The sequence below is a fragment of the Heteronotia binoei genome, chromosome 19, assembly GCF_032191835.1.
Source record: "Heteronotia binoei isolate CCM8104 ecotype False Entrance Well chromosome 19, APGP_CSIRO_Hbin_v1, whole genome shotgun sequence".
NCBI lineage: Eukaryota > Metazoa > Chordata > Lepidosauria > Squamata > Gekkonidae > Heteronotia > Heteronotia binoei.
The window spans coordinates 11,237,508-11,261,922 of NC_083241.1; the positions used below are offsets into that span (position 1 = coordinate 11,237,508).

The window sequence follows — 24,415 nt, forward strand, 5'->3', positions numbered from 1 at the left end:
AATTTAGTATCATCTGCAAATTTAATAAGCATTCCCTCTATTCCAGGAGTAGGAGCCCCGTGGCACAGAGTGTTAAAACTGCAGTGCTGCAGTCCTAAGCTCTGCTCGTGACCCGAGTTCGATTCCTGGCGGAAGCTGGTTTTTCAGGTAGCCAGTTCGAGGTTGACTGAGCCTTCCATCCTTCCGAGGTCGGTCAAATGAGTCCCCAGCTTGCTGAGGGGAAAGTGTAGATAACTGGGGAAGGCAATGGCAAACCACCCCGTAAAAAAAGTCTGCCGTGAAAACGTTGTGAAAGCAACGTCACCCCAGAGTCGGAAACGACTAGTGCTTGCACAGGGGACCTTTCCTTTTCTATTCCAGGGGTGGCCACACTTGCTTAATATAAGAATAAACATAGAATAAACATCAGATGTTTGAGAGCCGCAAGGAAGTGAGGAAGGAAGACAAATAGATGGGGGGAAGGTGGAGAGAGGGAGAGGTGGAAAGCAAGCAACTTTAATTTTAAATGCATTTTCCAATCTGCCAGCTGGTTTGGCTTGGCGAACTGATTAAAAGAGGAAAATGCCTTCCCCAAGCTTGCCAACAGGGCGGTGGGGCTTCTAGAGCCACACGATGTGTGTGGAAGAGCCACATGTGGCTCCCAAGCCACAGTTTGGCCACCCCGCTCTATTCCTTCATCCAAATCATTTATAAAGATATTGAACAAAACAGATCCTTGAGGCACTCCACTTGTCACTCCTTTCTGAGAGGATGAGGAACCATTCACAAGCACTCTTTGGGGGCGATCTGCATGCAAAGCAAAGAGCCTGTCCTGGCTTTCCTCCCTCTCACTGGGGCAGACGGCGCTTCTGAAGAATCCAGGAGGCATCACCTTTGAGTCTGCAGGGAGCACCCCTTCAGGAACGGTCGCCTCTGTCGTAGGGCACTGCTTTAAGCTGCTTGGGAGCTCTGTCTTCCTTTGGCCCTCCCCTTCTTACTCTTTTCTTTGGCTCCTTATATTGACACATTTCCCCTCCTCGTTGACTGACGTGCTCCTCAGCCCCAGGCTGTGAGTCTAGCGGCTCATCACAGTCATCTTTGAACTCCTCTGCTTGATCGCGCAACGCCCAGACATTCAGAACCTGGGCAGCTCCCTGAAATAAACCAGACACAAGACCCTTTGTAGAACAGAAGAAGAACTGCAGAATTATACCCTGCCCTTCTCTCTGAATCAGAGACTCAGAGCGGTTTACAATTTCCTTTATCTCCTTCCCCCACAACAGACGCCCTGTGAGGTGGGGCTGAGAGGGCCCTCACAGCAGCTGCCCTTTCAAGGACAACCTCTGCCAGAGCTATGGCTTACCCAAGGCCATTCCAGCAGCTGCAAGTGGAGGAGTGGGGGAATCAAACCTGGTTCTCCCAGATAAAAGTCCACGCACTTAACCACTACACCAAACTGCCTCTCCACTTGTGAAAAAGGAAGCGCCTTCCAGATGTGTAAGATTCCATTTTGGTGTCGCCAGTTTGGTGTAGTGGTTAAGTGTGTGCAGACTCTTATCTGGGAGAACCGGGTTTGATTCCCCACTCCTCCAATTGCAGCTGCTGGAATGGCCTTGGGTTAGCCATAGCTCTCGTAGGAGTTGTCCTTGGAAGGGCAGCTTCTGTCAGAGTTCTCTCAGCCGCACCTACCTCACAGGGTGTCTGTTGTGCGGGGGGGGGGGGGGAGGTAAAGGAGATTGTGACTGCTCTGTGACCCTGAGATTCAGAGTATAGGGCGGGATATAAATCCAGTATCATCTTATCTTCTTTATGATCAGCTTGTGCATTTCAAAGACAAGGAGAAAAGACCAAGAGGTTAGCATGGGCCCAGAATGCACAAGAGGTCAAACACTCTGGATTTACATTTCTTCACCAAGCTGCTGAAGTGGCAACACAGCCTGACATGAAGCTTAAGGTACAGTTGGAGGAGAAGAGGAGGAGGAGAGGAGGAGAAGAGGAGAGGAGGAGAGGAGAAGAGGAGGAGGAGAGGAGGAGAAGGGGAGGAGGAGAAGGAGAGGAGGAAGAGAGGAGGAGAAGAGGAGGAGGAGAGGAGGAGGAAAAGAGGAGGAGAAGATTGGATTTATACCCTACCCAAAGGAATCTCAGAGCAGCTTACAATCTTCTTTCCCTTCCTCTCCCCACAACAGATACCCTGTGAGGTAGGTGGAACTGAGAGGGCTCTGACAGCAACTGCTCTTGAGAGGAACAGTTCTGCGAGAACTTGTGATTGACTCAAGGTCACATCAGAAGATGATAAGATAATATTGGATTTATATTCCGCCCTCCACTCTGAATCTCAGAGACTCAGAACGGCTTACAATCTCCTGTATCTTCCTCCCTCACAATGGACACCCTGTGAGATAGGTGGGGCTGAGAGAGTTCCCCCAGAAGCTGCCCTTTCAAGGACAGCTATGGCTGGCCCAAGGCCATTTCAGCAGCTGCAAGTGGAGGAGTGGGGAATCAAACCCGGTTCTCCCAGATAAGAGTCCACACACTTAACCACTGCACCAAACTGGCTCTCTTCTCCCAAGGGGAGAAGAACCAATTAGGATGGCCTACCCCAATGGCAAAAGTTCCAGATCCTGCTGGTTCTCTTATTGGTGGCTCATCTCAAATCCTGGTGGGAGCTTGAGAATGCCAGGCTCAGAAAGCCAATTGACAGAATCACTTCTGGGCATCCTCTCCTCCAAGAGAACCTCTATTCCCCCCCCACACACACACTGGTGAGAGCTGGGAGATAGCTGAAACATTGATTCCAGAAGACTCACACTAGAGTCCATATAACATGCCTTAGAAAACCACCAGAAGGCCTATTAAGATGGCTAGATTCTTAGAGACCAAAAAGGACTTGACTCTTGAAAGCTTATACCTGAAACATCTTGGCACTTTTTAAGGCACTACGGGACTTGAATCCAGCTATTCCACTACATTCCAACATGGCTACCCTCTAAAACTATGAGGTGGCCTTGATGGTTACAAAAACAGTTTCCCATTGCTGAATCACACCTGACACAATTACTTAGGATAACCAGGAATTCGATGACTCCAAATACAGAGCCTCCCAAATGAAAACATTTGTGCAATAAGCTGCCAAGGTTTTGCACGTCACTTTGCCAATCCTTTCTGAATTGGACATCAATTTAAGTGCAGGTCATGTAGTGAGAGTATCAGGCGTCCTGTGGAACAGGAAATTGAGGGCTTATCACTCTAAGGTGTGTGTGGGGGGGGGGGGGGGTTGTAGCAGGACCTCCTTTGCATATTGGGTCACACCCCTCTGCTGTATAGGCAATCCTCCGGGAGCTTACAGGGCTTAGAACAAGGCCTACTGTATGCTCCAGGAGGCTTGGCTGCATCAGGGGTGTGCGGCCTAATATGCAAAGGAGTTCCTGCTACAAAAAAAAAGCCCTGCTAAGGTGGAATGTTTTAATCTTGGGCAGTCTTTGTCAGTGGGAGTGGACAGCATGGGGCTTACTGGTCCAATCCTCTGGCCCAGTAGAAAGCAACTTCCTATATTCCGGGAAAGTAGTTTATTGGCATCCTCAATTAGAGGCTGCAGAAATTGCAAGTACAGTTAAGAGAGCTGAAGTGGAGGAAGAAAACAGCCTCATGGCTTTGAGAGGACATTACAGAACCGTGAGCATCTGTTGTTCATGCGACTCATTTTTTAACAAGAAAAATGCAGATTTATACCCCGCCCTTCTTTCTGAATCAGAGATTCAGAGTGGCTCACCATCTCCTATATCTTCTCCCCCCACAACAGACACCCTGTGAGGGAGGTGGGGCTGAGAGAGCTCTTGCAGCAGCTGTCCTTTCAAGGACAACTCCTGCCACAGCTATGGCTGACCCAAGGCCATTCCAGCAGCTGCAAGTGGAGGAGTGGGGAATCAAACCCAGTTCTCCCAGATAAGAGAGCTCTGGCTGAGCCAAAGCCATTCCAGCAGCTGCAAGTGGAGGAGTGGGGAATCCAACCCAGTTCTCCCAGATAAGAGAGCTCTGGCTGACCCAAGGCCATTCCAGCAGCTGCAAGTGGAGGAGTGGGGAATCAAACCCGGTTTCCCCAGATAAGAGAGCTATGGCTGACCCAAGGCCATTCCAGCAGCTGCAAGTGGAGGAGTGGGGAATCCAACCCAGTTCTCCCAGATAAGAGAGCTCTGGCTGACCCAAGGCCATTCCAGCAGCTGCAAGTGGAGGAGTGGGGAATCAAACCCGGTTCTCCCAGATAAGAGAGCTATGGCTGACCCAAGGCCATTCCAGCAGCTGCAAGTGGAGGAGTGGGGAATCCAACCCAGTTCTCCCAGATAAGAGAGCTCTGGCTGACCCAAGGCCATTCCAGCAGCTGCAAGTGGAGGAGTGGGGAATCAAACCCGGTTTCCCCAGATAAGAGAGCTATGGCTGACCCAAGGCCATTCCAGCAGCTGCAAGTGGAGGAGTGGGGAATCAAACCCGGTTCTCCCAGATAAGAGAGCTCTGGCTGACCCAAGGCCATTCCAGCAGCTGCAAGTGGAGGAGTGGGGAATCAAACCCGGTTCTCCCAGATAAGAGTCTGCGCACTTAACCACTACACCAAACACTGTAACAGGCTTTCAGCACCCAGACTTTGAGTGATTAGCCGCAGTCTGCCAGAGAACACCACCCGTAGCTGTTAGTGTCGGCTTCCCGCATTCAGCCCGCCTGTTCCCCAAATCAGAACTGTCATAATGGGGTTAGAACGCAACAAATACGTCAGCGCACCTTGTTCACCTGGCCGTCCCCTGCGTCTCCAGGTTCGTCCTCTTGAGGGTTCTCTGTTCGACAGGCCAGGTCATCATCTGCAGTGGTAGAAGCCATTTCCCAAGAGGGGGGGGAAAAATCACAACGAAGGACGTTAGTAATTTCTCCTGTGGCGAGACAGAATTTACTTTTAAAGGCAGGAGTCCCCAACGTGGAGCCCACCGACACCTTTCCTGGTGCCCGCCAAGTGTTCTCAAAGCCTTCTAAGGATCCCTGGACCAAAAGAGGCCAAACTAAGAGTAACAAGAGAGCAGGCCTTTTCTGTAATGGCCCCCCACTGGTGGAACCAATTGCCGGAGGAAGTGCGAGCCCTGCGGGACTTTAATCAATTCCGCAGGGCTTGCAAAACCACTCTCTTTCTGCAAGCATATGAGGAACCCTGAAAGCGATATCTCACCATCGAAATACGTCAACTGAATATAGCACCTTAACTTAATTTTAGCTGTAATTTAATGTAACTGTTTTAACTGTATGTATTAATTGTATTTTAAAATTGTTTTATAAATCATGGTATACCATGTCATGTTAGCCGCCCTGAGCCTGCTCCGGCGGGAAGGGCGGGATATAATAAAAGTTTATTATTATTAATGTGAGGGGAGCCCGCTGGGCTTTTGCCCAAGAGGGATTTGGCCGCACAAAGCGTCAAGTCTGCTTCAACTCTGGTCAGGCCTGCACTCAATCTTTGGTTCAGGAGAGAAGCATCCTGGGTAAAGCCATACTGTATGCCAATGCTGCTAGCTTGAGTTCTCCTCACCCCCCTCCTTTCCTTTGTTATGTAGTTGTGCTTTGAAATGGGAATATGTGAACGGTTTATCTGTGCCTTCTCAGGCTTGGCATCGGGGGAGGTTGGAGCCGAAAGACGCTCAAGGCCAAAGCAGGCCTGAGAACGAAATTGTAACATCAATGTGTGAATGTGCCCTGCATAGTACCCCTCCCTCAAGAATCCCTTTGAAGTGTACCTTATATGAGTGCATTCTACTGTATGATCTTTAGTCTTTCAATCTCCCTGTAGTCGAGAACCATGATATCAATAAACTAGCTACTTTGTTATCAACAAAGACTCGTTATTGAATCTGCCGACTCGACACAAAGATCTTCACTGCATGACTGAAGAAAAGATGCGTGGGTGCAAGAAAATAACAAGCTCATATTAAAAGGCAACCTGTTAAACAGATCTGCCGGAAATGCTGAAGAGTAACTATGAGAGCTCTTTGTGATCTTACTCCCTGACATTTTGTGGCTGGTTCCACCGCTTGTGCCAGCTAGTTTGTGCTTGCCTCTGCCTCTCGGGCCAGCCGTTCTGCAGTTGCACCCGACACCCGGTATCAGAATTCTAAGGGCTGAGGACCCGTTTTAAGCCATGCAGCAAAAGTGCTATCCGTTGTAAGCGAAAAGGGACAGAAAAATCCACCTGGCTTGTGTATGTGGCTCTCCCCATTTGCACCTGATGAATTCACCTCTAACTGACCAAAACACATGCTGGAATAAATGCTACTGGTAGAAGCCACTGGCCGCCTCTGTTTTACTCTGCTGCTACAGACTGACTTGTCTGACATCTGAAATTATCTTAGAATGCAATACTGAAATCCATTGAAAGCCCTTCCCCAATCCCCACTATATCTGCCCTGGAAAATTTCCCCTCACCATTTACTGGTATATTAGTCACCAGGCCATTTTTTGTAGCAGGAATTCCTTTGCCTATTAGGCCGCACCCCCCTGATGTAGCCAGTCCTCCTGGAGCTTACAGTAGGCCCTGTACTAAGAGCCCTGTAAGCTCCAGGAGGATTCGCTACATCAGGGGTGCGTGGCCTAAGATGCAAAGGAGTTCCTACCCAAAAAAAAGGCGTTGGTTACCATGATAAACACCCAGTGGTTTTGAATTTGCAGAGTGGTGTTCACTGCTTTTTGTAACTATGACAGGATCGTGCCGTAAGGAAAACCCCTTCTTATTTTCTAATCTCCTTTTACTAGGAATATTTTTGTTGTTCAGTTGCAGTCGAGTCCGACTCTTTGCAACCCCAGGGACCAAGTCACGCCAGGCCCTCCTGTCTTCCACCATCCTCTGAAGTCTGCTCAAATTTGTGTTTGTTACATCAGTAATGCTGTCCATCCATCGCATCTTTTGCCATCCCCTTCTTCTTTTGCCTTCTGGAGTACAGGAATATACCACCCCCCCCCAAAAAAAACAAGTCAGTAGATTGGCATTAAAAGAGTTAGTAGGATGGATTGGTTGGGGTGTTGGACAAAGACCTGGAGATCCAGATGTGAATCTCCAGTTTGCCATGGAAGCCCACTGGAGGACCTAGGGCCAGACATACATCCTTCAGCCTAACCTACCTCACAGGGTTGTTGTGAGGATAAAATGGAGAAGGGAATAAGTCCTGAGCCGCGCTGGGCCTCCATTGCAGAAAAAGTGGTACAACTTGAAGTAAATAAATGATAACAGGTTGATAAGATTCCCTCACCCCCACAAACTAAACTATTTGTGGATGCAATCCAGACCTTCCATTTAATGTTTAGCATGCAGTTTGGCCAGTCTGCCACTAGATGCCACTATTGCAGCAACAAGGAAAGTTGCATTTAAGCACGCATGACAAATATACAACTTCCACTAGACTCTTTACATTGGACTTAGAAGGGTGTAGCGTTGCATAGGATGGCACTGTGACACATAAAATGGCACGGCTACTGAAGCAGATCTGGGGAGACGTGGCTTCTAATACCCAATAAGCCATGAATTTCATCGAGTTTCCCTTGGGCCTAACATACCTTAGAGCAGCGTTTCCCATTTGCAGGGTCACGACCCAGTACCAGGTCACACAAGCCTCAATACCAGGTCACCAGAGGCGGCCTGACAGCCCCCTCCCCTCTCTCAGTATCACTCCCTAATCGTCCTCTACCCGGACCACGGGGAAAGAACCGGGCCACGGGGTGGGGGGGAGTTTGGGAAACCCTACCTTAGAGGATTGGTGTAAAGGTAAAAGCAGGGAATAGAGAACTATGAATACTGCTCCAGGCTCCCTAATGGAAGGATTGGGTAGAAAAATGTAACAGGCAAAAGGAGGAGGAAGAGGAGGAAGAAGAGGAAGAAGAAGAGGAAGAAGAAGAGAAAGAAGAAGAAGAAGAGGAAGAAGGGGAAGAAGAAGAAGAAGAAGAAGAGGAGGAGGAGGAAGATTACTGGATTAATACCCTGCCCTTCACTTGGGAGTCTCAGAGCAGCTTACAATCTTCTTTACTTCCTCTCCCCACAGCAGAGACTCTGTGAGGCTGGTGGAGCTTTGAGAACAGGTCTTGAGAGAACAGCTCTGAGACAACTGTGACTGGTCCAAGGTCACCCAGCTGGCTGCATGTGGAGGAGGAGTGCTATCTGCCACTATGCCAGAAGTATTCGAAGCACTGAAGTGATGAGGGGTTTTTTTAATGATTGTTTTAAAGTTTTAAGCCAACAAAACGCAAGACACGGCAGAGCAAAAAACCACCATAAGACCAAACATAAGACTAAACAGACCAAAAACAATCATAAAGCCATGCAACTTACAAGTGACTTACAAGAATATTGTTATATAGAATTACAAGAAGAGGTAACAGTATAGTCACAATCCCTGAATGATGAAAACAATTTCAGTCCAAGGTCTATTCAGTCTATTGATGCAGTCCCAGGACCATACCAAAATGAAATAGCTCTCTTATTTCCTTCCACAGATACCAATGGGACTTCTCTGGAACAGACAGGTTTTTGTATCGGAGAAAAGGATTCTTGCTATTTGAACATAGAACAATTAGCCTAAGGATACTGGTGAAGCTAATGCTCCGTGTGATTGTTGGAGGCTGCTACGTTCCGTCAGAAGAAAATTTGTCTGAGACGCTAATGAGAAAGGACGGGGCTCTTGAAGAAGACACGAAACTGCTGATATTTGAATAGCAAGTCAGGCTCAGGGAATCTATATAGTAGTTGTAGTTCTATATAATAATATACTTGTACGTCATTTGTAAGTTGCATGCTTATGATTGCTTTTGCTCTGTTTTTAAGTTTTGAAAATTCAAGCTCTGCTGTTTTAATGCTGTCAATGTTTTGTTTCAGAGATTGTACTTTGATTGTACCCCAGATTTTATTGTTTCTCCTCTTCTGTTTTGAGATTTGCCGTGGCCACAATTCACTGCCGCAGGAGGTGGCGGCAGCTACAAGCATAGCCAGCTTTAAGAGGGGACTGGATTGGAGCAGAGGTCCCTCAGTGGCTATTAGTAACACTTTATCGTTGGAACTCTCTGTCTGGGGCAGTGATGCTCTGTATTCTTGGTGCTTTGGGGGGGGGGGGCAGTGGGAGGACTTCTAGTGTCCTGGCCCCACTGATGGACCTCCTGATGGCACCTGGATTTTTTGGCCGCTGTGTGACACAGAGTGTTGGACTGGATGGGCCACTGGCCTGATCCAACATGGTTTCTCTTATGGCCTTTGGCCAAAAAAAAAAAAAAGGCAACACAAAGCTGCATCTCTGAAACCACTTCCCTGGGAATAGCATGGGACTTACTTCTGAGTAGACCTGCTTAGGAGTGCTTCCCTAGACTTCCCAGACCCACACACACCCCAATGTAAAAGCCTTCATGGGTTTAAAAAGGTAAAGGTAGTCTCCCATGCAAGCACCAAGTCATTACTGACCCATGGGATGACGTGACAGCACGTTTTTTTGGCACTTTTTTTTTACAGGGTGGTTTGCCATTGTCTTCCAAAGTCATCTACACTTTTCTCCCAGCAAGCTGAGTACGCATTTTCCTCACCTCGGAAGGATGGAAGGCCGAGTCAACCTCAAGCCGGCTACCTGAACCCAGATTCCGCTGAGATCGAACTCAGGTCATGAGCAGAGCTTGGATTGCAGTACTGCAGCTTTACCACTCTGCACCACAGAGCTCGGTACCTTCATGGGTTTGTGGGCGGGGAGAGAAATCCTTCCAAAATCCACCATTTGTGTCATCTGTAATGAACCTCCCAGCTTTGCATTTAGAATGAGATCAGAATATAGGGTTGGCGGGGGGGCATCACTTCAAGAGAAAAACTAAAAAAGAAAAATAAGGCCTTGCCTACTTTCAGGAAATCCTGACCACAGAATTCCTGCTGATTCCTAGAGCAACCCAGAAGTGACAAAAAGTAGCTCCAGGAACCACCAGAAACCCCAGAATTCTTACCATAGAGTATATACTGATTCCTAGAGCTACCCTTTGTCACCTCCAGAACCGACAACAGGATCCCCTGCCCCCAATGGAGGCTTGGCAGGTTTCGAAGCACAAAATTACAGACACAGCCTTACTGTGCCGTTTAGGGGTTGGGTCTGCCAACTCCCTTTATGCAAAGATATACAGCTTGCTTTTATCTGTCACTCTGAAATGTAAGAAAGCAGCTCTTATGGTGCTTATTCTGCACTTTAACTTACTTTAAAAGGCAGTATTCTTCACCCAAAGAGTGATTAACACATGGAATTCACTGCCACAGGAGGTGGTGGCAGCTACAAGCATAGACAGCTTCAAGAGGGGATTGAATAAGCATCTGGAGTAGAGGTCCATCAGTAGCTATTAGCCACAGGGTATAGATGGAAGTCTCTGTCTGGGGCAGTGATGCTCTGTTTTCTTGGTGCTTGGCGGGGGCACAGTGGGAGGACTTCTAGTGTTCTGGCTCTACTGGTGGTCCTCCTGATGGCACTTTTGAGTTTTTTGGCCAATATGTGACCCAGAGTGTTGGACTGTATTGGCCATTGGCCTGATCCAGCATGGCTTCTCTTATGTTCTTATGTGACCCCGAGTGTTGGACTGGATGGGCCATTGGCCTGATCCAACATGGCTTCTCTTATGTTCTTATGTGACACAGAGTGTTGGACTGGATGGGCCATTGGCCTGATCCAACATGGCTTCTCTTATGTTCTTATGTGACCCAGAGTGTTGGACTGGATGGGCCATTGGCCTGATCCAACATGGCTTCTCTTATGTTCTTATGTGACCCAGAGTGTTGGACTGGATGGGCCATTGGCCTGATCCAACATGGCTTCTCTTATGTTCTTATGTGACCCAGAGTGTTGAACTGGATGGGCCACTGGCCTGATCCAACATGGCTTCTCTTATGTTCTTACTTTCTGGATGATTTTGTGCCAGTTGAACCGTTAGCCAGATACTGGTGCGCTGGCTCCAATCCCCGGGCGCTTCCACTTCCCACAGTCGAGATTGCTCTTCTGGATGGGTGTCCAAGAATTGTCGACAAACTAAATAGGAAAGGCACAGGAACTTAGTCAAAAGTAGCTACCAAGAACACATTTCTTCCAGGTGCAATTGTTAGCATTTTGTGTAAAGTTGCCACGCTGTTGCTAGCTGCTGCAAATTAAAAACAAAAAGTACGCCTTAGGAAAGTCAATGCGATGTAGTGGTTAAGAGTGTGGGACTAGTATCTGGTTCAAATCATCACTCATGCCATGAAGATTGCTGAGTGAACAGTCACACACGTGCCCCAGACCAATTTCAGCGTCTCTAGATCTGTACTCCTGGTTTAACTCTGTCCCCAAACTGACATTCTAAACTAGAATCAGAGAAGCCAACTCTATGATTCAATGGTTTTAGTGTAGAATATCACCTTGGGGACAGGACTAAACCAGAATTAAAAGCCTAGTGCGAAAAACAGTGTTGTTGTAAGGAAAAAAATGGAGAAAAGAATGATGTAAGCCACGTTGTCTCTCCACTGGAGAGGAACAACAACAATACATTTTATTTATATCCCGCCCTCCCCGCCGGAGCAGGCTCAGGGCGGCTCACAACAAAATTCATTTAGTTATACATTGAGTTAAAATACATTAAGTTATAACTAACAATATAAACCAACAGGTAATTAAAAACTATTAAAATTCTAAAAGCAATAAGTTAATGTTAGTATGTTGATATGTTGGTGCCATTCAGATGGTGAATTTACTTAGCAATTTACTCAGTGAAAGCCATTCGAAAGAGAACGGTCTTGCAGGCCCTGCGGAACTGTTCAAGGTCCCGCAGGGCCCGCATTTCTTCTGGAAGCTGATTCCACAGCTGTGGAGCCATAACGGAGAAAGCCCGAGTACGGGTACTCTGGAGTTTTACATCTTTTGGCCCGGGAATAGTCAGCAGGTTCTTCCCTGCTGACCTCAGTGCTCTCTGGGGTTCATACGGGGAGAGACGGTCCCTAAGGTAGGCAGGTCCTCGGCCATATAGGAAGATGGGGAGCAAATCTCTTTCCGGGTTGTGTTACGTTTGTATGTCTATACAATTTGTTAGAACAAAGTCTGAGTCCGGTAGCACCTTTAAGACCAACGAAGTTTTATTCTGGGTATAAGCTTTCATGTGCATGCACATGAAAGCTTATACCCAGAATAAAACTTCGTTGGTCTTAAAGGTGATACCAGACTCAGACTTTGTTCTGCTGCGTCAGACCAACACGGCTACTCACCTGAATCGACACATTTTATTGCATTGTTAAATATTTTATACATGTATTTTAAATGTTGTTTAATATTTTAAATCAAAAAAGATATTATAAAAAGATATTACAGCACTGGAAAAAAGTGCAGAAAAGGGCAACTAGAACGATTAAAGCGTTGGAAAACTTTCCCTCTGAAGAAAGGTTAAAACGCTTGGGGCTCTTTAGCTTGGAGAAACGTCAACTGAGGGGTGACATGATAGAGGTCTACAAAATTATGCATGGGATAGAGAAAGGAGAGAAAGAAGTCCTTTTCTCCCTTTCTCACAATACAAGAACTCGTGGGCATTCGATGAAATTGCTGAGCAGTCGGGTTAGAACGGATAAAATGAAGTCCTTCTTCACCCAAAGGATGATTAACACATAGAATTCACTGCCACAAGAGGTGGTGGCAGCTGAAAGCATAGCTAGCTTCAAGAGGGATTGGATAAACATGGAGCAGAGATCCATCAGTGGCTATTAGCCACAGCGTATTGTTGGAACACTCTGTCTGGGGCAAGTGGTGCTTTGTATTCTTGGGTGCTTGGGAGGGGCAACAGTGGGAGGGCTTCTAGTGTCCTGGCCCCACTGATGGACCTCCTGATAGCATCTCGGGGTTTTTTGGTCACTGTGTGACAGTGTTGGACTGGATGGGCCATTGACCTGGTCCAACATGGCTTATTTTATGTTCTTAAATATTTAATCTTTTGCTGCCATGAGTGTACTGGCAGCAGAGAAATGTTTTAAATAAAAAATAAATATATAATAGTTCCGCCCTACTCCATACTAGTCAGACTTCACCTGAAGTCCTGTGTCCAGTTCTGAGAGATGTAGTCGAATAAGAATGCGTTCAGAAAAAGGCATCAAAGATGACTGGAGATCTGGGGAACAAGACCTACAAGGAAAGGTGGAAGGAACAGGACTTGGACAAAAGTGAGAGAGAGATGATCATACTCTTCAGATACTGAAGGGGTTTCATGTGGAAGAGGGTGAAGACATCCTCTGCTGTTACATAATATAGGGTCAAGGTTTTTATTTATTTATTTTATTTACCTTAGATTTATATCCCACCCACTTCGCAAGCAGACTCAGGGAGGCTAACAGTCATGTTAAAAACAATTTCAGTTGCAATTTTTTTAAAAAATGATAGAACTTGAACAAATAACAATTTAAACTAAATATCTGATGCTATACAAGGATTTTAACATAGGGGGATTGGATTATATCGATGTCATAATTCTTCTGTGCAGGAGTGGAATTTTAGCAGGAGCTCCTTTGCATATTAGGCCACACACCCCCGATGCAGCCAATCCTCCAAGAGCTTACAAAAAAGAGCCTTGTAAGCTCTTGAAGATTTGGCTTCAGGGGTGTTTGGTCTAATATGCAAAGGAGCTCCTGCTAGAATTCCACCCCTGCTTCTGTTATCTGTTAGTGGACCTTCTGATGCTATAGCTCAGCAGCATAGAGCGGCAGCCTTCTCCCACTTAGTTATTATAGGCCTGTTGGAAAAGTTCAGTTTTACAGCCCTGTGGAATTGGGAGAGATCCCGCAGGGCTCTGGGGAGAGCATCCACAGCCTGGTGCTGCCACTGAGAAGGCCCTGGCCCGTGTAGAGCTTAGTTCGGCCTCCCTTGGTCCGGGAATGGATAGCAGATTTCACTAGCTTCAGTTACAAGATGGTGGATTCCAGCCCTAACCTTGATAGCCCAGGCAAGCCTGATCTCATCAGATCTCGGAATCTAAACAGGGCTGACCCTGGATGGGAGACCTCCATGAAACACCTTGGATGGAAGACCTCCTTGAAACACCAGGAGTCAGGAAGCGGAGGCAGGTTTTATTCAGCCATATCCTTGAGTATCCTCCAGGCCCCAGTAGGGGTCAGTCATCAGGTCACCGTGACTTCCAGGTACGCGTGCACACACACACAAAATGCAAAGACGTACCCCTCCCTCCCAAAGATGGTGGTTTTCAGCAGAATAAAAGGAGTAACTTCCAAATGGTAAGAGCTGGGTGACAATGGAATCAATTGCCTTGGAGAGAAGTGGGCTCTTCCTTGATGAAGGTTTTCATGCAAAGGCTGGACGCCAATCTGTGGGGAATGGTCTAGTGTTGGGTTTCTTGTTGACCTAGATAGCCAATAAGATTTCTTTCAACTCTAGTTATCAGGCAGAAGCTACAATGGTCTGTAGTAGAACTATGGGTGGAATTCTAGCAGGAGCTCCTTTGCATATTAGACCACACACTCCTGATGTAGCCAATCCTCCAAGAGCTTATAAAAAAGAGTCTTGTAAGCTCTTGAAATATTGGCTACATCAGGGGGTGTAGCCTGATATGCAAAGGAGCTCCTGCTAGAATTCCACCCCTGAGTAGAACACCTAGATTCAACCTCAGTAGTAGCACCTTAGAGAACAACAAGCCTTTCAGGGTACAAAATTTCAAGCTGTCTGACAAAGGCAGCTTTGACTACTGAAAGGTTATACCCTGAAAAAACCATGTTGGTCTCTAAGGTGCTTACTGAACTTGACTCTTCCAACTCTAGGCCTGAAAACTGCCTGCCTGAATAAGTTAGGCTGAAACCAGACAGCCGGCTCAGGGTGACATCAAGCTGCCCCAGAAGTGAGCCAGTTGGAAACAGAGCGTCAGGGAGCATCCCAACATTGCTTGGAAGAGGGACTGGCCATGGCTGCCCAAGGAGTGACTGAAGCACTCACGTGCCCCGTCCGCAGCTCCCCAGGCGCTTCCCAGCCGTCCAGATAGCCAGGGATGCACCTCGGAGGCAACCCATCAAAAAGGCACCACTTTGACAGTGGTGCCCTTTTCGAGCCAGCTCCCGGCAACTGGGGGCGACGGGGATGGCAGGCAGATGTATGCATGTGCACGGAGAGCCAGTTTGGTGTAGTGGTTAAGTGCGTGGACTCTTATCTGGGAGAACCAGGTTTGATTCCCCACTCCTCCACTTGCACCTGCTGGCATGGCCTTGGGTCAGCCACAGCTTTCTTATCTGGGAGAACCGGGTTTGATTCCCCACTCCTTCACTTGCACCTGCTGGCATGGCCTCGGGTCAGCCATAGCTCTGGCAGAAGCTGTCCTTGAAAGGGCAGCTGCTGTGAGAGCCCTCTCCAGACCCATCCACCTCACAGGGTGTCTGTTGTGGGGGAGGAAGGTAAAGGAGATTGTGAGCCGCTCTAAGACTCTTTGGAGTGGAGGGCGGGATATAAATCCAATATCTTCATCTACCTCACAGGGTGTCTGTTGTGGGGGAGGAAGGTAAAGGAGATTGTGAGCCGCTCTGAGACTCTTCAGAGTGGAAGGCAGGATATAAATCCAATATCTTCATCTACCTCACAGGGTGTCTGTTGTGGGGGAGGAAGGTAAAGGAGATTGTGAGCTGCTCTGAGACTCTTTGGAGTGGAGGGCGGGATATAAATCCAATATCTTCATCTACCTCACAGGGTGTCTGTTGTGGGGGAGGAAGGTAAAGGAGATTGTGAGCCGCTCTGAGACTCTTTGGAGTGGGCGGGATATAAATCCAATATCTTCTTCTTTTTGATCCGCCTGCCTCCTGTCACCCTTAAGGTGCTTTTGGCCTCGTCTCAGCTTGCTCCTTATGCTCCCCATGGACTGAATTTAGAGGACTGCTTCTTCAGGAAATTCTCAAGTCGATACGTTGCTTTGAAAATTGCAGATTATTACATTTAAAGTGAATATTATTTTTTTGTGTGTGATTTTTTTTTGGTATATTTAAGTAAAGATAATATAGTTTCCATTGTATAGCGTCTTTGTTTTATCGGATATTACCGTATTCTCCTAAACGTTTGACTTCTCTCATGTCTAGCAAAGTAATAAGATCAAGCCAGGGGAGAGTAGAAGCCAAAGCACAGGAGAACAGATAGCATCAGGCTACTGAAATGGGCTTACCTTGCCCTGGAGGCCATCAGGACAGAGCACCACTTTATTTATAATGCAGGCCCTTTGCGCAACAGTTACGCCTGTCATGTGTAACAGCCGGGAGGGGAAAAAAAATTGTGATCTGGAGATTACTCCAGGGCTTCTACAGTTTCTTGCATAAGAATTTTGTTCTATAATAATATTTGGAAACTGGTAAGTAGCGCGCTGTCACAAAGGGCTGATTTATATCTTCCGCTCAGTCTTTTTCTTTACAGCGCTGTCTGGGCTTCTTTTCTTTAAAAAACCGTAATGCTTTCCCTGAGTAGAGGCTGCACAGCTGTTTCGAGTGAGAAGTCACTCTACGGGCTCAGCATCACAGAACACCATTTTTATTTTTTAACCAGGCCAAGTTTAAAGAGGATATGTCAGTTGGATGAAAGATAAAACTGGAGAGATTAAGATCCGGAAACTACTGGACACCATGGCTGCTAACAGACGGGTAGTTTGAGGCAACCCAGAGACGCCTCAGAAGCCGACTAGAAAAACCCTTCCAAACGACTACGTCTGCCGCCCGCCCCCATCCTGTACTCAACCCGTCTTCCGGTGTCCTCAGAATGTTGAGCCGCTTTCGAAGTAATAGCAAATTTCTGAGCTGTACTCGTCACCTCACTAGTGTCTGTGAACCTGCCAAGCCACCCCAAGTCACTTACGGCCTCTTTGTAAAAAAAAAGATATTGATTTCAAGCACATGGGTGCATGAGCACACAAGTGCATAATCAAAAAATGAAAGGGGGAAAAAAGAAGCCCAAACCAAGCTACAGGGGATGGTGCACCAGAGCTGTCTGATCGCACCAAGCCACCCTGCGGATGGGATGGGAATGGCCAGTTTGGTGTTGTGGTTAAGTGCGCGGACCCTTATCTGGGAGAACCAGGTTTGATTCCCCACTCCTCCACTTAGAGCTGCTGGAATGGCCTTGAGTTAGCCATAGCTCTCACAGAGTTGTCCTTGAAAGGGCAGCTGCTGTGAGAGTCCTCTCAGCCCCACAGACCTCACAAGGTGTCTGTTGTGGGGAGAGAAGATATAGGAGATTATAAACCGCTCTGAGTCTCTGATTCAGAGAAAAGGGAAAAGGAAAGGAAAGGTCCCCTGTGCAAGCACCAGTCATTTCCGACTCTGGGGTGACTTTCAGAACGTTTTCACGGCAGACTTTTTATGAGGTGGTTTGCCATTGCCGTCCCCAGTCATCTACCCTTTCCCCCCAGGAAGCTGGGTACTCATTTTACCGACCTCGGAGGGATGGAAGGCTGAATCAACCTGGAGCCGGCTACCTGAAAACCCAGCTTCCGCCAGGGATCGAACTCAGGTCATGAGCAGAGCTTAGGACTGCAGCTTTAACACTCTGTGCCACGGGGCTCTTTTCAGAGAAAAGGGCTGGGTATAAATCTGCAGTCTTCTTCTTCTTGTGGGGAAGCGTGTGGACAGTTTAGGATGCTTCTTTCTGAGCCGGCTTGATTTGGGATGCCTCCCATGTGCCCCAAGCTGTCCTTCTGTAAGCAACCCATGTTTATTTATTTTGCGATTTAAATATATACCAAGCAATGCTTGTCCTATCAGGTTCCTTGGTCACACTTTGACTTAAGAACAGAACAGCCCTTCTGGATCACCTCAGTGGTCCATCGAGCCCACCTGCCTCACACAGTGGCCAGTCAGTTCCTTTGGAAGGCCGACAAAAAGTCACAAAGGCCGAGGCCTTCCCTTGATGTTGCCTCCTGGCTCTGGGATTCAGCGATTTCCTGCCTCTGGATGTGGAGGTTCCCCTCAGCCACCACGGCCAATAGCCACTGACAGAATTCTCCTCCATGAATCTCTCTAATCCCCTTTAAAACTATTTACTCTGGCGGCCATCACAACATTCTGTGGCACGGAATTTTAATCACTTTCTGTGTAAAGTAGTGTTTCCTTATGTCTGTCCTGAACCATCCGTTTCACTGGATGCCCCCAAGTTCTAGCATTTCGGGAGGCTTGAACCCCAATTCAAGCCAAAACAATTCCAATCTCTCCGAGCGCATTGAGAACTGTTGTTTATGATTACAGCAAACGCACAATGTACTAGACAGGCACTGGAAACTTAACTGTATATTGCTTAAGCTTTTCTGGAGTACAGTCCATGCCAGCGCTTTCTTTCCTGTGGGAAATATGGTGGAACGGAGTTCCAGAACACCTTTGTGGAAACAAAATTCTCAAAAAAAGGTTTAAAAGTTCATGAGGGGCACCCGTGTGTTTCTCCTTCATCTCCCTCTTGAGAGTTCCAGCACCTCTTTTTCCAAAATAAAAAGTTTTCTATAAGAGCTTTCTGCTTGTAATACACCAGGAGGAAGGAAGGGTTTATTTCCTTAATTATAAATTGTAATGCTTTGATTGTGACAGATACGCTGCCTAGAAAGGCAGGATATAAATATTTTCATGAAAAAAAAAAAATACAAGCCCTCAGAATAATAGGACCAAAGTGGGAGCACATACAGCCGGGGCTGCGTGAACTGCACTGGCTACCAGTTATTTACCGGATTCGTTACGAAGTGCTGGTCATTACCTTTAAAGCCCTATATGGCCGAGGACCTGCCTACCTGAGGGACCGTCTCTCTCCACATGAACCCCAGAGAGCACTGAGGTCAGCAGGGAAGAACCTGCTGACTATCCCTGGACCAAAAGAGGTAAAACTTCAAAGTACCCATACCCGGGCTTTCTCTGTTATGGCTCCACAATTATGGAATCAACTTCCAGAAGAAATGCGGGCCCTGCGGGGCTTTGAACAATTCCACAGGGCCTGCAAGACCATCTTCTTTCGAATGGCCTTCAATGATTAGAACTGCTAAGTAAGTTCGCCATCTGGGTAATATTAATTTTATTGCTTTTATTTTATTAATTTTTATTTTATTAATTTATTTATTAATTTTTTATTAATTTAATTTATTTTATTAATTTAATTTTTATTAATTTAATTTATTAATTTATTTATTAATTTTTATTTTATTAATTTATTTTATTAATTTTATTGCTTTTAGAATTTTAATAGATTTTAATTAATTGTAGTTTAAAACGTTGTACTGTACAATGTATATTGAATTTTGTTGTTAGCCGCCCTGAGCCTGCTTCGGCGGGGAGGGCGGGATATAAATAAAAAGTGATTGATTGATTGATAGGACGAGGCAGACAGAAGCGGCCTCTGTTATTTCTCTTCTGTCACCACCAAGCTCTGCCAGTATTTTTATTGCTGAAAATTATGTTCATGGTTCATGCGACTGTACTAATGGTTAATTCCTGACCCATACGGGTCTAACTGTGTGAGGTGGGATGTAATTAGGCTGGTGCCCCAAGCATTTATATATAAAGTAGAGGGCTTAACTTCTTAAATGAATGTCCACACCAAAAGGGAAATTAACTTTCTCCCCTTCCTCCATCCAGGGCTGGTGCTGGGGTTTTTGCCACCCCAGGCAAGGCTATACCCCCCACCCTCCAGTGAGGGAGGGCCCCCAGCGCTGGCCCAAATTGGGCCCTGTTTGCACGGAGGGCTCCTCTTGAGGAGCCCTCTGCACAAACGCCTGCCCCCCCTGCTTGACCCTCCCACAGCGCAGGAAGGCAGAGATGGCCCTGTTTGCATGGAGGTCTCCTCTTGAGGAGCCCTCCTTGTAAATGCCCCCCAACCCTCCCGCAGCGAGGGAAGGCCGCACGAGGACAGATGGCCTGACATTTCTCAAGCAACTGTGACTGGCATCCTCAGAGGTGTAACTCAGAAAACTGGAGTTCCCTCTGGGTCCAATTGAGAAGAAGTTGGTAGGCAAGCAATTTATATCTACTCAGGCAGGTGGGGTAAGGCTGAGGTCATTATCTTTACTTATATTATTTATATTTATTTATTTATTTATATTATTCATGTTTAAACTTTCTTCCTTCCTTAAATAGGCATGGCTTCCAGTCCTGAAAAACACAAAATGCCCTACAGCTTGAAACAGCACTACAGATAAGATGAGAATTTCAATAGCCAATCCATATACAAAAGAACCCTCTCAGGAAAGCTCCTCCATTAGCATGTCACAGCCCAGGAAACTCCCACAAGACAATGACTCAGCCCTACCCCACCTGCCTGAGTAGATATAAATTACCTGTCTACCAACTTCTTCTCAATTTGACCCAGAGAGCGCTCCAGTTTTCTGGGTTGCACGTCTGAGGATGCCAGTCACAGTTGCTGGAGAAATGTCACGTCTCACAATGCCAGGACCACAGCCACACAGCTCGGAAAATCTACAACAACCAATGGACTCCGGCCGTGAAAGCCTTCGACAACATAGTGAAACACAGCATCATGATCCCCCCATCCTTTACCTTGGTACATCTCAGCAGAAATAGGGCAGCTGATTCCCAAGGCATCCTCAGTGGCGAATGTCTCACAAAAATCCTGCAGCATTGCTGTTCCAAGTCCACATCTTCTGAACTTTTTGCGGACAAAGACCGTGTCCAGTACGGGGAGCTGGTAGCACCGGCTGCTGTGTTCATCACAGAGGCTTCCTAGAAGAAGAAAACAATAGTGTGGTGTAGTAGGGGTGCCAAGACCTGTTAACAAGTCACTTGGTTGTTCGTGTTTCACGTTTAAGTTTATTCACAGCAAAAGTCAGCAAAACAACACAGATAAAACCAATGTCAGTTACAGTAACCCATATAAATTGTGCTGAGAGAACGGAGGTAAAATTGCTGCAATCAATTATAAAACATACATACAGTTTATAATGATTTTATTTTATTTATTTATTTATTTATGATTTGTATCCCGCCCTTCCCACAAGTGGCTCAGGGCGGCTCCCAACAATTAGTCAACATAAAATTAAACAATATTTAAATATAGAAACAGTTAAACATTTAAAACAGTTAAAACCTTAAAAACCAGTAAACATTCCAAATATATATATATAAAACAGGAGTCTGGCAAGCTACATTGAGTTTCTCATCTTAGCTAGGTGTAGGCTAGCTGGAAGAGGGTCGTCTTACAGGCCCTGCGGAACTGAACAAGGTCCCGCAGGGCCCTCACCTCCTCCGGCAGCTGATTCCACCATGTAGGGGCCATAACAGAGAAAGCCCTATCTCTAGTGGATTTTAAACGGGCTTCTTTATTTACATTACACGTCTATCCCACCCTCTTCCACAAGTGGACTCAGGGCGGCTCACAACATTCATTTAAAACAGAAAGTCAATAAGATCTATAAAACATCAATACAATTAAAATTTAAAAACTATTCCGCAGTGCTGTACCATTACTATGTTGGCAGTTCTGCTTTTCAGACGGTTGGACACCGGATACTCTAACTAACGTCAGGTGGCAGCTCTCTCTCGGTTTAAGCTTCGAAGGCCTGTCGAAACAGTTCAGTCTTACAGGCCCTGCGGAACGTAGGAAGATCCCGGAAGGCCCTTATGGCCTCCGGGAGAGCAGTCCATAACTCTGGTGCTGCCACCGAGAAGGCCCTGGTTCGTGACAAACGCAACCTGGCCTCCTTTGGTTCAGGGGCGGACAGCAGATTTTTTGTCCCTGAACGCAGTGCTCTCTGGGGGATATATGGGGAAAGGCGGTCCCGCAGATAAACAGGTCCCTGACCATAAAGGGCTTTAAAGGTCAATACCAACACCTTGAAATGGACTCTGAACACAATAGGTAGTCAGTGCAGCTCTTTCAGCACTGGCTGAATGTGCTCCCATCGGGGGAGCTTCATTAACAGCCGTGCCGCAGCTTAATGAGCAGTTTAATGAGATTAAACATTTTTAAAAACTACCAACTAAGAGAGAGAGAAAGAAAATGCCTAGCCATTTTCCTTCAGAGCTATGAGTGACTTTCTAGTTCTGGTGGCAAGCCAGCCAAATTCAGCTAATTTGAGTATAACCCTAGGGTTCCTGTCATTCCAAAGATCCTTCCGTTGTTGCATTTTTTGATTAAGAGTGGTAGGCAAGATTGCAGGAAAAGGAAGGATTTCATGGTGAACGGCGTACACCTTGAAGTCATACAGGACATAAGAATTCTATCCCTCCATTACAGCCTGGTCTTCAAAAGGTATTTTATTATATCTGCCTTCCAAGACTGTGTGTGAAAGTAGGAATCTTGCTATGTTTTGGATCAGATTTTGAAGCTAGTCAAAGCTTTAAGTGAAATGAGGGAAAATAAAGTACTACCTCATCGCTGCGCTGTGGTGCTGTGTCAAGAATACTTCATTGGACTACAATACTACTACTTCTGGACTCCTCGGGAACAATTTTGAACCGGGGATCCTTGAAGAATTGGAGGACTGCGCTTTGTTTAATGGACACTAAGTTGTAATTGAAGTACTTGGGATTTTGGTCCTTAGGGTTTGCATTATTGAGTGTTCTATTGTCAAGGTATGAATGACTTTAAGTGTTTTGTATGAATGTGTCTGAGAGAATATATAATCTTTGTCTAGTTATTTTTTTTCCTTATATTAATTTGAAGGCTGGACATCACAGAAACCTTGGGGGGGGGGGGGTTCTGTCACGCTCTACCGTTATTCTCTTGTTGGTTTCACAATCCCCAGTTGGGGGCAGCGGATCCCCTGGTTTGGAGGCCTTCCCTTGGCTTTAGAGTAATTCGAAAGCAGTGGGGGGGGGGGGAATGTCTGCTGGGCATTATATCCTATGGGGGAGGGAGAGTTTAGGAGAGGCACCAGATGCTATGCTGAAAATTTGGTGCCTCTGCCTTGAAAAACAGCCCCTCCCAAGCCCCAAATACCCATGGATGGATTGTGCATTATACCATAATGCACAATCGATCCATGGGTATCTGGGGCTTGGGAGGGGCTGTTTTTCAAGGCACAGACACCAAATTTTCAGCATAGCAACTGGTGCCTCTCCTCAAACCTCCCCCCCCCCCCGGCAAGTTTCTAAAAGATTGGACCAGGCGGTCGAATTCTATGAGCCTGAAGACAAGCTGCGCCCATTCTCCAAGGAAGGCATTTAAAAGGAATGTGGTCCCTTTAAATCAGTGGCTATTAGCCACAGTGTATAGTTGGAACTCTCTGTCTGGGGCAGTGATGCTCTGTATTCTTGGTGCTTGGTGGGACACAGTGGGACGGCTTCTAGCAGTCCTGGCCCCACTGGTGGACTTCCTAATGGCACTTGGGGTTTTTTGGCCACTGTGTGACACAGAGTGTTGGACTGGATGGGCCATTGGCCTGATCCAACTTGGCTTCTCTTATGTTCTTACGTAAATGTGATCTTCAGAACTCCCTTCGGAATTCAATCAAGCCTATTGCTCCTGGCTGCACCCCAATGTCCCCAGATATGTCCTGAGTCGGACCTATTATTACAAACAGCCAGACATCACTGAGGCTTGTTGTCTAAGGAGCACATCACCCACAAACACTAAAAGTGAACCCCTTCTGCCCAATTAATAGCCAGGGCTGAGCCCCGCCACTAGGCAAATGAGGTGACTGCCTAGGGCGCCAGCCTTCTGGGGGTGCCAAATTAAGGCACTGAGTGTCGTCGTCTTCTTATCAGTGGGGGGGGGGGGGCACCAGAAGTTAACCTTGCCTAGGGCACTAGATAGTCTAGGGCCAGCCCTGTTAATAGCTAAGAACTGTGTCAGTGCAACACGCAGCCTTCCCAAACCAAACGCAAGCCCCAGTGATCATATACGGTGGCCCGCCAGTGGCTCAAAAACAACCTTCTTGGTTCTGCTGCGTTCCTGGAACTGCAAACACAGGGGAGTTGTCCGACACCCTGGTTGAGCACAATACACGGCTTATGAGTTGCGTTTGGCTTGGTGAATTAAACAGGCCTGGCTATAAGAGGTTCTTCTTTCGCAGATAGAGAGACCCATGGTTTGGAAGAAGCGAGCTCCCTCTGTTTTTCCCCTCCTGATCTCACACACAAGTTAACTGGCAATCCTGTTCTCCGTCTGCGCCCAAGCCGTGAATAACGTCACTCTCTCTTCTCTGTTCCCGTTTACAAGGGCAGTCCGCTTATTCAAAGGTCTGAGAATCCTGGGGTGGGACTCGTCGCCCCTGGTCACTCACAAATCAGAGCAGATGGCCAGAGCGAAGAAAAGCACCAGCCACCCCCCCCTCCACACACACACACCCTGTGTGAGCCAAGAACCCAACACTCTCTGGACAGGGAGACAGCCCAACAGAGTTGTCAGGTTCTGGCAGCCTGACACCATTCATTTTGAGAAGCTGACGGACTTTTCTGGCTTCCAGGACTACATTGGCTGTAAAAGGGCGAGGGTGT

General features: G+C 46.9%; 1 protein-coding gene across 1 annotated transcript in view; it reads right to left on the bottom strand.

Annotated features, from left to right (window-relative positions):
• Positions 1 to 794: 794 nt before the first annotated feature.
• The window catches only part of LOC132587924 (protein FAM169B-like), an 88,863-nt gene continuing 65,242 nt past the window's right edge, over positions 795 to 24,415 (bottom strand). The window contains exons 6-9 of the mRNA XM_060260339.1: positions 20,516 to 20,698; positions 10,905 to 11,033; positions 4,750 to 4,895; positions 795 to 1,133 (exon numbers count right to left, since the gene is read on the bottom strand). Of these exons, the coding sequence (XP_060116322.1) occupies positions 897 to 1,133; positions 4,750 to 4,895; positions 10,905 to 11,033; positions 20,516 to 20,698 (695 nt within the window). The 3' untranslated portion in view covers positions 795 to 896. The remainder of the gene's footprint in view (positions 1,134 to 4,749; positions 4,896 to 10,904; positions 11,034 to 20,515; positions 20,699 to 24,415) is intronic.